The 18734-nt window shown below is 38.7% G+C and overlaps 1 protein-coding gene across 3 annotated transcripts in view; it reads right to left on the bottom strand.

Moving 5' to 3' along the window:
• TMEM209 (transmembrane protein 209) overlaps positions 1 to 18734 on the bottom strand; it is a 42487-nt gene that overhangs the window by 3654 nt on the left and 20099 nt on the right. For 2 of the 3 annotated variants that reach the window (XM_077995039.1, NM_001257572.1), the window contains 8 exon segments: positions 17973 to 18148; positions 16961 to 17032; positions 14432 to 14528; positions 10611 to 10736; positions 7929 to 8026; positions 6255 to 6369; positions 6062 to 6159; positions 2725 to 2798 (listed from right to left, as the gene is read on the bottom strand). In XM_077995039.1, coding sequence (XP_077851165.1) covers positions 2725 to 2798; positions 6062 to 6159; positions 6255 to 6369; positions 7929 to 8026; positions 10611 to 10736; positions 14432 to 14528; positions 16961 to 17032; positions 17973 to 18148 — 856 coding nt within the window. 3 annotated transcript variants of the gene reach the window in all.

Below are 18734 nucleotides of genomic sequence, written 5' to 3' on the forward strand. Positions count from 1 at the left end.
ATATATAAGTTGCTCATTAAGAGAAGATAGCGCTTTAAAAATTGTATCAATTTCTTTTGGCCTTTCGGTAAATTTCATTACATTTCAGTAAATGAAAAAGTGCTGCTCCACTAAGCACTTTTTCATTTTAATGCATATGACAGACTGTATATGGCACTCAAACCTCATGCTATCATGACAAACCATTTATGCATCAAAATACCAATTTGGATTCACAGAGGAAAAGATACATTTTCAATTAAAACCAAAAATTGTTTATTTATATTATACCGGTTAAGCACCTATAATCTGAAAATCCGAAATGCTCCAAAACCCAAAACTTTTTGAGTGACAACATGATGCTCAAAGGAAATGCTCACTGGAGCATTCTGGGGAGTTTTAGATTAGGGATGCTCAGCCAGTAATTATTGCAAATATTCCAAAACTGGAGAAAATCAAATCTGAAACACTCCTGGTTCCAAGCATTTCAGATAAAGAATACTTGACCTGTATTAACAACATTTTTATATCAAATTCCATATTCCATCTAATATATATGTATATTTATAACCAAACTTTCCTAGACATTTTAGGGAAAATTTGACATGGGAGAATGTCCGAGATATACCATAAGACTAAAAATTAGGTCATAAAGTACTATGTTTGGATACAATACATTTTCAAGCAAAAGAAACAAAAATAAAGCCAGGTGGAGTGGCTTATGCCTGTAATCCCAGCACGTTAGAAGGCCAAGGCAGGTGGGTGGATTACAGCCTGGGCAATATAGTGAGATACTGTCTCTACACATAATTAGAAATTAGTTCTAGTTTATACACTGCTGTGTTAAATACTTGTCTACTGAGTATGCATTATTTTCATAATTTAAAAATAAAAAACCCTGTTAGTTTAGATGCCCCACAAAAGTGAGTTTCCTAATCTTTCTAACAGGAAAAAATATATGATAAAAGAAGCTAATAGCTGGGCATGGTGATTCACGCCTGTAATTACAGCACTTTGGGAGGCCAGGCAGGCGGATCACCTGAGGTCAGGAGTTTGAGACCAGCATGGAGAAACCCCGTCTCTACCAAAAATACAAAAAATAGCCGGGCATGGTGGCAGGCGTCTGTAGTCCCAGCTACTTGGGAGGCAGAGGTTGCAGTGAGCTGAGATAGTGCCACTGTACTTCGGCCTGGGCGACAGAGCGAGACTCCATCACAAAAGAAAAAAAAAAAAGGCCGGGCACGGTGGCTCAAGCCTGTAATCCCAGCACTTTGGGAGGCCGAGACGGGCGGATCACGAGGTCAGGAGATCGAGACCATCCTGGCTAACACGGTGAAACCCCGTCTCTACTAAAAATACAAAAAAACTAGCCGAGTGAGGTGGCGGGCGCCTATAGTCCCAGCTGCTCGGGAGGCTGAGGCAGGAGAATTGCGCGAACCCGGGAGGCGGAGCGTGAGCGGAGATCTGGCCACTGCACTCCAGCCTGGGCGACAGAGCGAGACTCCGTCTCAAAAAAAAAAAAAAAAAAAAGAAAAAAGAGCGAGACTCCACCTCAAAAAAAAAGCTAATAAATGTTCATATTTGTTTACAAATTTCTGTTCATGTCTATTTTAATCTTTGCATCTAATACATTTAAAGACAGGAGCTTTGCTTTCTCTACAGCAGTGCTGTCCAACAAAAATACAATATGGTATGACCAGCAAATGTAAGCCACATAATTTTAAATTTTCTAGTAGATACCTAATAAACAGGTCAAATTAATTTTAAGAATATATTCCACTTAACTAAATCTATCCAAACTAGTATTTCAATATGTAACAAATATATACAATTTTTAAGGAGTTATCTTACTTTTTGGGGGCTATGTCTTTGAAATCTGTTACACATTTTACACTTTAGTGCACCTCAGTTTGGACTAGTCCTGCTTCAAGTGTTCAGTGCCACACGGGGCTGGTGGCTGGACAGCACAGTTCTAGGACATGTATAAACTCTAGAGTTTACAGGATGCTATCTAAAACTTAAAGGTGCATGCATATCCGAAGTGGAAATGACCACAATCCCTTCTGCTCCAAGCCCATCCCTTTGTTTTTTTTTATTAGCCTCAGGTTACTTAGTATGGCAGAGCTGGACCCAGAACCCATGTTTTCCAACTCCCAGATCAGGCACTACAAATATCCCTAGCTTTAGCTGGGGTCTACTTATTTCATATGTCATTTGATACACTAAAATTTCTAATCATCGAAATGAAAATACTAAAATTTTGAATGTCTTGCAATATGTGAGCTTTGTTACCAAGTACGTAAATGATTTCAGCTGACTACTTTCCCATTGCAGTTAATGATATTATGGAATGGGCGCCGCCTCCATCTCTCTGGAAGTGTAAACACTTTGCAGAATGCTTCGCGTCTGAAATGAAATGGCTTGGAAAAAAACAGACTCCAGATTTTAAAAAGAAAATTTCTTTTAAATGGCAAGAGTCTAATTTTTATCTATCTCTGAATTATTCCTTCAGGGAACACAACTATAATGCTAACGATGTAGTCCACTTGCCTTTTACCAATGGGTTCTGAGGAGGTAGCTAATGGATTGCCCAAAATAGCAGAGGTAGTTTGTGACAGGGCTGAAGCCATTATCTATTGTTCAATCCATAAATCTTCAGTTACATGCTGCTGCCTTCTGCAGAATCTTAACATAGGAAGAAAATCAGTAAATAACTACTTACGTTTTAAATGCATAAGTACCTACCCAAGCATTCCTGACTCTTTGGTCTTTATGATGTAGAGAAACATCAACAATGTATGAAACATATTATTTCTGCCCTGGAACAAAAACAAAAAAGACAAGATTTAATCCAAACCAAAAAGATTCAGTCTGGTAGGTAAATGTATATCTTATCAATTCATATCCTACTAACTCAGAATTCCATACAATTCAGACTTTCATTTATTCATTAAACAAAATACCCACGCTTTGTGCTAGGAAGTGGGAATACTGCAGTGAGGAAGACAGACAGGATGCCTGTAATCAAGGACCTAAGAGCCAGTAGGGAGGGCAGACAGTAAACTAAGAATCACAACAAAGCGTGAGGAATGCTGTGAGAGGAGGTGCCACAGGAACATATGAAGATGCAGTGTCTGATTTAGGCTGGTTAGCGACAGAATGCCTCCCTGAGGGAAAGATGTTTTTGTTTTGTTTTGAGACGGAGTCTCGCTCTGTCGACCAGGGTGGAGTGCAGTGCTGTGATCTCAGCTCACTGCAACCTCCACCTCCCAGGTTCACGCCATTTTCCCGCCCCAGCCTCCCGAGTAGCTGGGACCACAGGTGCCCGCCACCACGCCCGGCTAATTTTTTTTTTGTATTTTAAGCTGCAACCTGAAAGATGAACAGAAAGGTAACATACTGGGGGGCCGGGGGGCTGTGTTCACACATGGGGAGAAACACTTACTAAGGCCTGGAAGAGCCTGGAGAGCTATTCTGAGGTTGGTGCCCCGTACACTACACACACAAAAATGCTCTATCCCCCAAAGTAATGGCATAAACAAGTGTTGGGATAAAAAAAGGTTTGAGTCATACTTTAAAATATATCAGAATATACTTTAGCATATAAATAACATATTAAATATGAATTTATTTTATCTGCAAGGGAATACTAGGCAGCATATTGCTAGCTCTAAAATCAAACTATTATATGTAATTTTTGGTCTGTAAAAACAGCTCCAAATTTAGATTTTCAATTTACAGGTTAACTTTTCCCCACTTACTCTGATTTAATGTGTTTTTAACTCAAGAATCTGAGAGAATGTACGATTTTTAAAAGATAATGTTTACACTATAAGAAAAAGGAAAAAAAAACAGATAGTGGTTAAAAAACAAAGATTGGCATGGATAGTCACAAGAACTTCAATGGCCCAAAGTATTTACATACAAAGACAAAATATTAAACTTGAAAGAAATTAATATATCTTCCTGAGAATCTGATAGCACAATTTATCACTATAGCCAATGTAAAATTTCTCAGTAAAGATGCTGGTAACAAAAATAATTACAAAGGTTATCAACAGAACTGATGCTTGTAATCAAGAGTAAAAAACCAGGCTGGGTGTGGCAGCTCATGCCTGTTATCATCCCAGCACTTTGGGAGGGCAAGGCAGGCGGATCATAAGGTCAGGAGATCAAAACCATCTTGGCTAACACGGTGAAACCCCCGTCTCTTACTAAAAATACAAAAAAAAAAAAAATTAGCCAAGTGTGATGGCACGCGCCTGTAGTCCCAGCTACTCTGGAGGCTGAGGCAGGAGAATCGCTTGAACCTGGGAGGCAGAGGTTGCACTGAGCCAAGATCGCGCCACTGCACTCCAGCCTGGGCAACAGAGCAAGACTCTGTCTCAGGAAAAAAAAAAAAAAAAAAGAGTAAAAAACCTGTATGTGCTTGTAATCTTAGCTACTCAAGAGGCTGAGTCAGGAGGATTGCTTGAACCCGGGAATGTGATACCAGCCTAAGCAACACAGCAAGACTACGTCAAAAAAAGTAAAACACATTAATGGAAGTATAAATCGATACAATACCTTTATTATAAAGTAATTTGGTAATATGTTATTTTTAAAGTCTTAAAAACATTTTGACCTAGAATTCCACTTTTAGAACTCTGGGCTAAAGAAATGCAGATAGCTGTATGCATGAAGATACATTTTCAGTATTACTTACTTTCATTTTATTTTATTTTATTTTTTTGAGACCGAGTCTTGCTCTGTCATCCAGGCTGGAGTGCAGTGGCGCAATCTCGGCTCACTGCAAGTGCTGCCTCCCGGGTTCACGCCATTCTCCTGCCTCAGCCTCCTCAGCAGCTGGGACTAAAGGCGCACACCGCCAGCCAGGTCGGCTAATTTTTTTGTATTTTTAGTAGAGATGGGGTTTCACCGTGTTAGCCAGCATGGTCTCGATCTCCTGACCTCGTGATCCGCCTGCCTTGGCCTTTTCAGTAGTATTTATAATAAAAAATTAGAAATACCCAAAATGTACGACAGTAGAGAAATGGTTAAATAAATTATACTAGTGAAGTTTTTTTTATAGCCATTAAGAACTATTTTTAGGCTGGGCATGGTGGCTTATGCCTGTAATCCCAGCACTTGGGGAGGCCGAGGTGGGCAGATTGCCTGAGCTCAGGAGTTTGAGACCAGCCTGGGCAACATGGTGAAACGCTATCTCTACTAAAATACAAAAAAATAGCCGGGCGTGGTGGTGGGTGCCTGTAATCCCAGCTACTCGGGAGGCCGAGGCAGCAGAATTGCTGGAACCCAGGAAGCAGAGGTTGCAGTGAGCCGAGATTGCGCCACTGCACTCCAGCCTGGGTAACAGAGTGACACTCTATCTCAAAACAACAACAACAACAACAGAAACAAACAAAAAATTTATGAAGATTTTTTAATAGTATGGAAAATTATGCTATAAGCTAATATTTAAAAGCAGATATAAAACTACATAAATCATTTTAGCCCATAAAAAATATAAAGAAAGGGCCAGGTGCAATGGCTCACACCTGTAATTCCAGCACTTTAGGAGGCCAAGGTGGGAGGACTGCTTAAGGCCAGGGGTACAGGACCCCAGCCTGAGTTAACATGGAGAGACTCTGTCTCTACAAAAAACAAATTGGCCAGGTATACTAGTATGTGCTTGTAGTCCTAGCTACTTGGGAGGCTGAGGTGGAAGGACTTCTTGGGCCCATGAGTTCAGGGCTACAATGAGCTATAATCATGCCACTGCACTCCAGCCTGGGTGACAGAGCTAGACTCTGCCTCTAAAAAGAGACATAAGACCAAAATGAAATGTACCAAAAGGCAATATACCAATCAAAAAATCAACAATGGCTGCCTCAGGTAATGGAATGAGTGAGTTTCCTTCTTATTCTTTATACTTTCCCAAATTAAGCACATATTACTTTTATAGTAAGAAATATATATGTATGAAACACATTTTCCCTAATTTAAAAAATTTACTTCTATTAACATGAGATTATAATTTTAAAAACATCGTCAAAGTAAATCACCCAAGACATTCTGTAACATCTTCTCTATATAGAAATACCTTTGGCAGGTTGTATACATGACGCTGGTAGATGAGCTCATAATGGGGAGGATTGATGGCACTCTGATAAATGCAAAAAACATTCTCATTCGTAACATCTGTAAAGGAAGGAAATATGCTGCATTAAAAAACCAAACCCCCAGAGATATTTTGTGTGAAAATCTCAACACATTCTTTTAGGAAAGGTTTATACCTGGTTTATTTGGTGTCTGAACAAAGTGCTGAGAAGTAAAAGTTTTTCCGTCGGGATACTTCGGATGTGGAGGTAATCTAGAGTCAAGGTAGGTGCAAAATACATGCATGATGATCTGAGGATGAAGAAATAATTTTTTTAAGTCAGCATGAAAATCTAGCATGGATGTAGTCCTTCAGAAACATCTGTATTTATAATGATTCCAATTAAAAAATTTTTCTCTAAAGAGTGAATTAGAAAAATGCTGTCAAATGGTTAGATTTACAAGATAAAATCTGTAGAATAAAAACATAAAAACACATACTTCAGGTAGCACACCTATTCTTTTAATTGAAAGTATTATTTCCTATAAAGATAAGGAATTCATTAATTCCTCTCCTAAATCATAAAGGAATTCAGTGTGTTTAAGACATGAAGCTAGGCTTAATTCAAATAATCTACTCAAAATTTAAAATAGAAAAAGATATTTGCCATCAAATCAGTCTATATTTTGATGGGAAGGTTTCCTTTTCAAATTGAAAAAGTTTAAATACTCCAGCCTACAAAGTTACCATTATCTGTTGAGGGTAGGGGTGGAGGGTGGGGCTTAAACACCAGACTCCCAGTCCCTACATATTTGATCTACATTTTTAGTTTTCCATAGCAACCCTAGAAAAGCAGGGCATTCTTAGTTTTTTGCTAAGTGGATCATTCATACCAACACAGTTAATAGCAAAACCAAGATAAAATACATTCAATTCTCAATCTGAATCTCAACATAAAACTTAATTTTCACCCGTAACAGTCACTATAAAAAAAAAAAAGAGAACATAATTTTGAAAAACTCATAAGCACACAAGAACATTTATGTTCTTTGATCTCCTAAATATAATTCTAGGAGTCTCTCTTAAAGTGACAATCCCAAGAAAGCAATGCGCATCACACTATTTGCATGCTGTATTACTTAAGATCAAAAAACAAGTAAACGTCCCTTCTCTACCAAAAGTGTCTCAAACTTTCAGGTCCACTATAGGAGAATAGTTAAATGACAGTGTGTAATAATGAAAAAATATCTAGGTAGCGGGAGGTTGAAGTAAAAAAAAAACCCTAAATATTACAGAAGTAGAAGAACACATAATTTTACATACAGGAGAATTACAAAATGATAAAAACATTAAAAAATAGTAGCAACCAAGTAAAAGGAAAAAATACACAAAAATATTAACAGTGGTTGGGTGAACATGCTGACACTATTATAAATACCTTATTTTCTAAATCATTTTTTAATACTTATGATAGGCAAACAAAAACACATAAATCCAGTAATGGAAACATTAAACTGAAAAAACAAAATAAATCTAAGGGTCAGGCACAGTAGCTCATGTCTGTAAACCCAGCACTTCGGGAAGCTGAGGCAAGCGGATCACTTGAACCCAGGACTTCGAGACCAGCCTGGGCAAAAAAGTGAGACCCCATCTCTACAAAAAATTTAAAAAATTAACTGGGTGTGGTGGCTCGGGCCTAGTCCCAGCTACTTGGGAGGCTGAGCTGGGAGGAGCACTTGAGCCCTGGGAGATCAAAGCTGCAGTGAGATGTGACTATGCCACTGCACTACAGCCTGGATGACAGAGTGAGACCCTGTGTCTGTCAGTCAATCAACAATAAATAAATGAATGAATGAATCTGGGGACTTACAGCAGAATCGGTGGGCAGGTCTGTATCCCACTTTCGTCCTTTGAAGTCACCACCTCTGTTCCATCGAAATGAGCTCATGCAACCTCCCTGAGAGAGTTCTGTGGCAACAAGGTGAAATTTTTAAAAGCTAAGAGTATGCAAAAAAGAAAAAAAAAGGCTAAGGGAATATAATAAGGGAAGCAAATCATTTTAAAAACTTGATCAAAACACCCAAACCTAAAGAAATATAAGATATAAAAAGATCAACATGTCCCTGAAGAAATCAGATATATCCAAAATGTGGGATTTTAGATTTATCTGACTACTATTCTGGCTTCTTAAAAAAAAAGTCGATGGGTAGGGAAAATTTGAATATGGACAATATATTCAATATCAGAAAATTATTAATCTAGACCAGGAGAGTGTTCACTGCATTTTTTTTTTTTTTTTGAGACAGAGTCTCTCTCTGTCACCCAGGCTGGAGCGCAGGCAGTGGTGCGATCTTGGCTCACTGCAAGCTCTGCCTCCCGGGTTCACGCCACAGTCCTGCCTCAGCCTCCCGAGCAGCTGGGATTACAGGCGCCTGCCACTACGCCCGGCTAATTTTTTAATTTTTATTTTTAGTAGAGATGGGGTTTCACTGTGTTAGCCAGGATGGTCTCGATCTCTTGACCTTGTGATCCACCCGCTTCGGCCTCCCAAGGTGCTGGGATTACAGGCATGAGCCACTGTGCCAGGCCCAGTGTATTCTTTTAAGCTTTTTTGTATATTTTATATAAAACCTTTATATACTTTGTATATATGTGTACATACACAGACTCTTTTTTTGGATGTACAAATACTCTGCTAACTACAAGGCAATCTTGCTAAAAAACTCAAACATGAATTTATGGGAAAGAGAAGGGGTTATGTAAACTACACCATAGGGATGCATTCAGCAAAACCCACACTATGGGAACCTCTACAAGACAAACAATCCAGTTCTTCTGACAAATAAATTGCAAAGGGAAAAAAAAGAGGGTAGATGGGAAGCCTATAGCTTAAAATAAACTGAAATAACCAATTGCAATTATTACAATATTCGAATCCCAATTCAAACAAACATTGCCAAAAAATTATGTATTTTTATGAGATAGCTGGAAATTTGAACAGACTTAATATCTCATAACACAGGAAATATTAGGGCTAGGCAGCATGGTGGCTCACTCCTATAATCCCAGCACTTTCGGAGGCTGAGGAAGGAGGATTGCCATAGCCAGGAGTTCAAGGCTGCAAGGTCTATACACTCCTGCACTAGCGCCATTACTGCACTCCAGCCTGGGTGACAGAGTGAGCCCTGTCTCAAAAAAAAAAAAAGAATATTAAGAATGATAATTGTGGCCAGGTGTGGTGACTCACGACTGTAATCCCAGCACTTTGGGAGGCCGAGGTGGATGGATCATGAGGTCAGGAGTTCAAGACTAGCCTGACCAACATGGTGAAACCCCGTCTCTACTAAAAATACAAAAATTAGCTGGGGCATGGTGGTACATGCCTGTAATCCCAGCTACTCAGGAGGCTGAGGCATGAGAATTGCTTGAACCTGGGAGGCGGAGGTTGCAGTGAGCCAAGATTGCACCACTGCACTCCAGCCTGGGCGACAGAGAGAGACTCCATCTCAAAAAAAAAAAAAAAAAAAAGATAATTGTATTGTGGTTATGTACGGTTGTATCAGTTTTCTAAAGGCTCAGCAGGGTACGGTGGTTCATGTCTATAATCCTAGCACTTTGGGAGGCTGTGGTGGGAGGACTGCTTAAGCCTAGGAGTTGGAGACCACCCTAGGCAACATAGTAAGACCCTGTCTCAAAAGCAGGGGGTCGCGGGAGGCTTATCTTTTAGTGATATACAAAGAAATATTTACAAATGAACTGATAATGACATGAGGGCTTGTTTCAAATAATACAGGAAGAAAGTGGATAGGGCAGGGGCTGGCCAGGGACTAGTGATTGTTGGGGCTGGGTGATATGTACAAGAGGCGTGTGTATACTATTTTGTCTAGTATTGTGTATGTTTGAAATTCTCCTTATATAAAATGTTTTAAAAAGTCGTGAAAAATGTTTATTCCTGAACCCTGCTCTAACCTTAGGGGAAAGGGAGAACACTATAATATTTTCAAATTAAGATTTACGATAAATTTGAATACTATTTCTAAAACTTGTCTTAGTGATGAGAACCTTTTAAAAAGTTTATCCAAATTTAAAAAAATTCTAACTTTATGAATTGCTGTGTAAGTAGAGAGGCATAGAGGGTGTATGGGGGTGTCAGGGAGGCTACATTTCCTGATTCTCAAGTCAGTCTCCTCAGAAGAGCACATCTTCCACCAAATAGTAAGAATATAACAGAAATCTAAGGAAGGAACTTATTAAATAGGAATTATAAAAATTAAGAGAAATAAGGCTCAGCATGTTGAACTATAAAGAATGTCATAGTGGCACCCATTCTTAAGAGTCTAAAAGTAGGAAATGAGTGAAATATTCACTGGAGCCCATTTAGCTCATATTTAAGTTTCCTACACAAAATAAAATTATTAAGCCAAAATTAACACGTATTTATAAGACATAAAATATACTTTTAATTAAAATGGTTTTTCCTTGTTAATCTTTACTGATAAATTCCAGTGTAGTAAAAAAGCTCTCATTTTTTCCTCTTCCAATCAATAATTACCTTTGATCCTTTCAAACAAGTATTCCTGATTTGGAGTAAGGTCTAGATACTGAACAATTGTGTTCAAAGTCGGAATGAGAGGGGCTTTGACCAGGGCGGCTTGTTTCAAGCTAGTAATACTAGCCTCTGTTAAAACAAAACACAGAGAACACAGATTATTCTAAAAGTGAGTTTCCAAAAGAACTTAAAATGCTCTTCTCATGTGTTCATATAGCTGGTTCCTCACTGCCTTCAGTCTTTATACAAGTCAATGACGTCTCCCCTGACCACCCTACCTCAAATTTCACCCCTCCTCTCTAAACATTAGGAACACTACTCTCCTGTGCCTTTTTCCTCCTTAGCACTAACCACTGTCCAATGTACTGTTTTTCTTTTTCTCTTTTTGTTTTTTGAGACAGTGTCTTGCTCTGTCACCCAGGCTGGAGTATAGTGGCACAATCACCACTCACTGCAGCCTCAATCTACTGAGCTCAAGCAATCCTCCCACCTCAGCCTCCTGAGCAGCTGGGACTACAGGCACATGCCACCACACCTGGTTGACTTTTTTTCTATTTAGTAGAGACAAGGTCTCACTATATTGCCTAGGCTGGGCTCAAACTCCTGGGCTCAACCAATCCACCAACGCTGGACTCCCAAAGTGTTGAGATTATAGGCGTGAGCCATTGTGCCTGGCCCAAAGTACTTTATCTTTTTTATTGTCTATCTCATCTACTAGAATGAAAGCTTAATGAAGGCAGGGACTTTGGCCATTTTGGTCACTGCTGTATCCCCCAGTGCCTAGAATAGTATTAATACTTGGCACAGATTAGGCACTCAATGTCGAAGGAATAAATGAAAGAAAGCAGTAATAGTTCATCTTAATTTGCACTATCTATATTACCTACACCCATTCCTGGCAAGGTAGCCAGATTTACACATGCAACATCCCTTCCCCTTCCCCAGAGAAGCAGCCAAACCAATTTTGACAAATCTATAAACAACTAATATACAGAAAATTTATAAGACATGTATAAAAAGATACACAATCATTTTCAAAATAAGTTGAATTAGAAGTTGCCCATTACGGCAGGACAAGCAGAAGCTTTTTATGGTAGTGATTTCTCTTCATATCCTGCAAGATAATTATGCATAGAAATTTAAAAAGCAATTAAAAATTTTAAAATATCCAAACTTGAAAAGCATTCTTATATGTGTCATGGTTGCTAAAGTACAAACTGGTATAAGCTTTTTGAAGAGATGTGTATCTTCTAAACCTTAAAATATGTCCAGATGCACTGGCTCATGTCTGTAATCCTAGCACTTTGGGAGGCCAGAGCAGAGGGTCTGCTTGAGCTCAGGAGTTCAAGACCTGCCTGGGCACCCCATCTCTACAAAAATACAAAAATCAGCCAGGTGTGGTGGTGTGTGCCTGTAGTCCCAGCTATTTGGATGGGGCTGAGGTGGGAGGATCTCTTGAGCCCAGGAGGCTGAGGTTGTAGTGAGCCATGACAGCACCACTGTATTCCCTCTTGGGCAAAAGAGCGGGACTGTCTAGAAAACAACAACGACAACAAAAATCTTAAAATATTCGTACCTACTGACACACAACTCTACTTCTAAGAAATTATCCTAAAGAAATAATTACAAGTGTACACAAAGATTTAGGTAAGAGGATATTCACTGTAGCATTAATAGTAAAGGTAATTGGCCGGGCGCGGTGGCTCAAGCCTGTAATCCCAGCACTTTGGGAGGCCGAGACGGGCGGATCACGAGGTCAGGAGATCGAGACCATCCTGGTTAACATGGTGAAACCCCGTCTCTACTAAAAAAAAAAAAAAATACAAAAAACTAGCCGGGCGAGGTGGCGGACGCCTGTAGTCCCAGCTACTCGGGAGGCTGAGGCAGGAGAATGGCGTGAACCCGGGAGGCGGAGCTTGCAGTGAGCTGAGATCCGGCCACTGCACTCCAGCCTGGGTGACAGCGCGAGACTCCGTCTCAAAAAAAAAAAAAAAAAAAAAAAATAGTAAAGGTAATTACTTAATAACTTAATAGTAAAGGTAATTACTTAATAACTAAGTTATAGTATATATATTTTAGGCAATTTATATGGTACCCTAAAATTTTACCTTTAGCAGATAAGAGAGTTGAAAATAGGTGATAGAAAATTACTATTATTACATAGTCTTTACGCTTTATACAACTTTGTGATTAATATCTGCTAAGAGTCTTGGTCTTATATCTAGAATATAAAGAAAACATCTAGCACTCAACAAAAAGACAACCAAATTTAAAAATGGGTAAAGGAACCAAAAAGACATTTCTTTTTTTTTGAGATGAAGTCTCGCTCTTGTCCCCCAGGCTGGAGTGCAATGGCGCCATCTCGGCTCACTGCAACCTCCGCCTCCCAGATTCAAGCGATTCTCCTGCCTCAGTCTCCCAAGTAGCTGGGATTACAGGCACCTGCCACCATGCCTGGCTAATTTTGTATTTTTAGTAGAGATGGGGTTTCACCAGTTGGTCAGGCTGGTCTCGAACTGCTGACCTCAGGTGATCCGCTCGCCTCCTCCTCCCAAAGTGCTGGGATTACAGGTGTGAGCCACCATGCCCAGCCGAAAAAGACATTTCTAAGAAGATATACAAATGACTGATAAACACATGAGATGTTCAACATCAGTAGTCATCATGGAAATGCAAATCAAAACCAAAATGAGACCATTTCACACCTACTACAGGATGACGATAAAACATATGACAAGTGTTGCAAGGAAGTGGAGAAAGCAGAACCCCATACACGCTGGTGGGAATATAAAATGGTGCAGCTAGCTGCTTTAGAAGAGTCTGGCAGTGCCTCAAAAAGTTAAGCAGTTATCCTACAGCTCAGCAATTCCATCCCTAGGTATATACCCAAGAGAAATGAAAACATAGGTCCATATAAACACTTGTATGTGACTGTTCACAGCAGCATTATTCATAATAGCTAAAAAGTGCAAACCACCTAAATGTCAATCAACTGATGAATAAGCAAAATGTAGTAGATCTATTTTGAGTATTATTCAGCAATAAAGAAAATGATGTAGCTGGGCCGGGTGGCTCACGCCGGTAATCCCAGCACTTTGGAAGGCTGAGGTGGGCAGATCACGAGGTCAGGAGATCGAGACCATCCTGGTTAAACACAGTGAAGCCCCGTCTCTACTAAAAATACAAAAAAATTAGCCGGGCATGGTGGCACACACCTGTAGTCCCAGTTACTCGGAAGGCTGAGGCAGGAGAATAGCACAAACCCAGGAGGCGGAGCTTGCAGTGAGCTGAGATTGCACCACTGCACTCCAGCCTAGGCGACAGAGCAAAGCTCTGTCTCAAAAAAAAAAAGATGTAATGATATATTTTACAACATGGACAAACCTTGAAAGCACTACGCTCAGTGAAAGAAGTCACAGTCATGTTCATATTCTGTGATTCCATTCATACGAAATATCCACAACAGGCCTATCTATAGAGACAGAAAATAGACTGGCACTTGCAAAGGGCTGGGAGGAATGTATAGAATGGGGGGTGAATGGTAAAAGGTGGAGGGTTTCTTTTTCAGGTGATGAAATGTTTTAAAAGTGACTATGGTGATGGTTGCATAACCCAAGACTTCGGACTGTACATTTTAAATGGGTAAATTATATGGTAGCTAAATTACATCCTGATAAAGCTGTCACATTAAAAAAAACAAACTAGATTACAGACATTTGGGGTTTTTCACCTCAAGGTAACAAAATAAGTCGTCCATTACAAGAAGTTTTCCACTTGGTAGATTTACTAACAGAAATCCAACACTGGGCTCCGTTTCCACATACCTCCTATCTGTAGCTCTGGACAACCCATTCGTCTCATCTGTGTGCTGACAGACTCAATCTCTTGAACAAGTGGCACTAATATTGTCTCATTGATCCACTAGGAAGAAATAAGGTACAGATTTTAGATACATAATTCCAAAGTAGCTCTCAAACAATTACTTTCTTTTTTATAAGCAACTCTAAGAATTTTTTTTTACTATCTTATAGTTGAATATTAAAAGAATCATAAAGTATAGTGAAAGAGAATGAAAGTAATAGCTACCAGAAATCAAGAGATGGTTAAAAAAATATGCCACTGGAGTGTAAATTAACTAAATTACATTCCTTTTTATTTTTATTTTTTTGAGACGGAGTTTCGCTCTTGTTGCCCAGGCTGGAGCACAATGGCGCGATCTCAGCTCACTGCAACCTCAGCCTCCCAGGTTCAAGGGATTCTCCTGCCTTAGCCTCCTGAGCAGTTGGGATTACAGGCACCTGCCACCACGTCCAGTTAATTTTTTGTATTTTTAGTAGAGACGGGGTTTCACCATGTTGGCCAGGCTGGTCCTGGACTCCTGACCTCAGATGATCCGCCTGCCTTGGCCTCCCAAAGTGTTGAGATTACAGGCATGAGCTACTGTGCCCAGCAACTAAATTACATTCTTAAATAACATGTTTTTTCCATGAAAAAAAAAAAAAAAAACTTAGCTATATGTTAAATTTTTCTTAAAATTTTCTGATTATTATATTTAGCTAAAAGGATAATCTTCAGTTTACATCTGTAGGATAGTTATTCACACATTTATTAATGTAGTGTTTATATTGGTTTGCAATCAGTAAGACAGTTTTTCAAACTAACATAACTGCTTAACTCTCAGCAGGCTCACCCAATTCCCTAGCCACGTGGAAAAACAGAGACTTATTACATTTGAAACTGGCTTGTGAATATTTGAATATTACAATATTACTTTAGGACTGGGACTTTCAAATGCCTCTTCCATGGCTAATATAAACTAACGCTGGGATGTGAAGATTGTCTAAGGATACATCCCATCTGATTTGTGTGTTGTTATTTTGTGTGTGTGTTTGTAGCAACTTCAATTACCACTTCTGTTTCCATGCTTTTGTTTATCCATAAAATAATGAAAAAATGTTTCCGATGAAATACGATATAAACAACTGAAATAAAAACCTTCTGGGAATTAAAAAGATTTTTTGTAATCCATGTAAGGAAGCAAATTTCGATCCACTGGCAAGACCTGAACTGAATTCACATGAAGCTATTTACAGGCTTTATCCCACTGAGTGTGATTATTCCTATGTTTTTCTGCATAAGTATTAATGTGGTTGATTACTGGGTGTTAACTAGACTCTGGTGTTATAATATATACGGTACAGGTATAAATGTATTGCTTTAAAAAAAAATCCAAAAACTCTACATTTCCTAGCACATGGTAGCCTAGGGACTTCAGATGAGGAAATGTATTTGCATTTCTTCTAAGTAGCTAATACTCCGTCTGACTAAGAATTTTTTAAACATGTCAGCATTTTTAGACTAGCCTATAACAGAAACTACAACAAACTCCAGTTCCAGGAGATGATTTCACTCATTTATTCTTCCAACATTTACTACATGCATCTTAATTTGCCAGCCACTCTTTGGCGGTAATGAAATCATCTAACGTATCCCAGAGAGAGGTCTAGGCCCACCCTTATAAATTCTAATTGAGTAGGTCTAGGATTGGGTTCAGGAATTATCTGTAAAATGCCATCCGGGTTTCTGGTTCAAGAAAGTAGAACCAGTTTTTGCCCCTCTATTTTGATACCCTATTTAAATAACAGTAAAAGGATAAAAAACGAGCACAAGTAATTTCAAAATAGTTCTAGAAGATGCAGAGTGGATGGATGAGTGTTGAAGGATGAAACAACAGAAGTAGCAGCCCCTTCGGAAGCTAAGTGGAGCTCCATATAATGGAAGGGGAAGTCCATATGCCTAATAGAATCCAGGACATACAGGTACTAGAGAAGGTGGGAGGAAGACATGGAGTTGGAAATAGGGAACTAACTCACTCTGTATGTGCAAAAGCTGGCCCAAGATTAGAAGGTTCTTCTCTAGAAAAACAGAAATCACAATCTACTTTGAAATAGCTTCAAGCATACATTGTCTTATCTAACTCTTTAAGTTTTCTGAGGGCAAGGGCCTCATTTTTGTTTCCCCTCACAATTCTAGGTACGTAAAAGGCTCCAATAGAAAAGCTCTTTGGAAAATAAAATTGAGAACTGGAAACGGGAGGATCTTAATAACTAAACATATTATTTCTTTATTTTCTCAAAACATATCAATTCACTAAATATGGAGGAAGAAAAAAATCTCATGAAAATAAATACCATACAGTAACAGCCATGTTTATCCTTACATATGTACCATTTATACTGTACCTTTATAACTGTAATATTCTAATTTATAATGAACTCTAAATGATATTCCAATAACATGCTTTGCATATTAAGAGGCACTAATATTGTCCAAAAAGTAATGTCAGAACTTACATTTCTAAATTTAGCTGTCCATGAATCCATATGATCAAGAAGTTGTCTATTCATAGCCACTCTTGCCCAAACCTATAACAATTCATGTTTAAAATGAACAATCAGTGAGGAAAAATCTTGCTAGAAATCATCATTCTTTCTCCCATCCTAAAAATATTTAATGAACTTAGAAAAAAAAATTTCCCAAACATCAATATTCATCTAATTAATATTCAGTAATTTTCTTATTACTCACTTATAAATGCTGTTCACACACAGATTTATCTTTAAAAGTTCCTTACATTGGTATGCGTAAAGAATATTTTTTTTCTTGCTTTTTTTTTTTTTTTTTGAGATGGAGTCTCCATCTGTTGCCCAGGCTGGAGTTCAGTGACGCAATCTTGGCTCACTGCAACCTCTGCCTCCCAGGTTCAAGTGATCCTCCTGCCTAAGCCTACTCAATAGCTGGGACTACAGGTGCATGCCACCATGCTGGGCTAATCTTTGAATTTTCAGTAGAGACAGGGTTTTACCATGTTGGCCAGACGGTCTCTATCTCCTGACCTAGTGATCCACCCGCCTTGCACTCCCAAAGTGCTGGGATTACAGGCGTGAGCCACCACACCCAGCCCATTTTTCTTGCTTTTAAGAACAAAATAAAAATTCCATATTTGGTATTAAAGTGATGAAATTACTGACAAATGTTCTAATCCAAATATATTTTAAGAGCAAGACTTCTGTATGTGTTAAGTACAATTATATACCTGAGAGCCTTTTTATAATCAATGTAAAAATATGTTTCAGACAGGGCACTAAGGTGAACTGTGTGTCATAGAGTAAAATGTATGATATAATTTAGTTTTTAGTTTTAGGTACACAAAGTAAGACAGGAGCTTTCCCACTGCTTAATGTGTGCCAGATTTGTATTTCTGTCCAACAGAATGGAATATTACAGAAAATATGTTCCAGAAGTAGAACACTTTCTAGCAATGCATAAATCATAAATATTAAGTCACTTTTATTTTCCACTTACCTCTTCTGCAGCTTGTTTAGAGCTGAGATCGGCTTCATCTTTGTTAGCACATGGGGCCTGAGACCTACAGGCAAGCTGATACTGAAACTTCTTTAAAGTTTGTGCATAATCCCCCATAGAACGACTGTAGTTCCAGAAAGTAGGACTGCTGGAAGGAGAGGTAGAATCTGGGCTCCCTAGAATTGATTGTGAAGATAAACAGTATCAGTGTGTTGTAGCAATTCTGACTTCTAGAGTTAACACTTGTATCTAGGCAACGCCAATCCAGGAATCAGAAGACCAACCCTCAAGGAGATTCTCTTCTCCCTAACATAATTTTCTCTTTAGAGAACACAGTCGGCTTGTGATTAAAAATTTGAAACAGTATTTTCTAAGCCGTATCATTTTAAGAGTTATAAGAACAATAAGCAGTCAAAAGGAATCTGTCTAGTTTTGTTGAAAAATTAAGCTCATTTCACTAAGACTTTTAAATCATTTAGTAAGAAACAGACAAATTTCTTTAGGAAATAAATAGGCTAAGCAAGTTCTTTGAAGTTTGTAGAAGCTCCTTCTGAATGGGATAACTATAGCCTCCTACTAAAAGATTACTCTCCTGGTAACAGGCTAAACTTATTTGTCCCTGTACTTCACTGTTTTATTTAACAGCCTGTGGTAATTCCTGAGTTGTATTAAAAGACTATCTGATGGTTATCCTTCTAAACTTATAAATTTACTTTTAAGAAATGTAAAAAAAAGTTATATTTAGGAATGTACTCCTACAGA

This window comes from Macaca mulatta, chromosome 3 (genome assembly GCF_049350105.2).
Source record: "Macaca mulatta isolate MMU2019108-1 chromosome 3, T2T-MMU8v2.0, whole genome shotgun sequence".
Lineage (NCBI taxonomy): Eukaryota > Metazoa > Chordata > Mammalia > Primates > Cercopithecidae > Macaca > Macaca mulatta.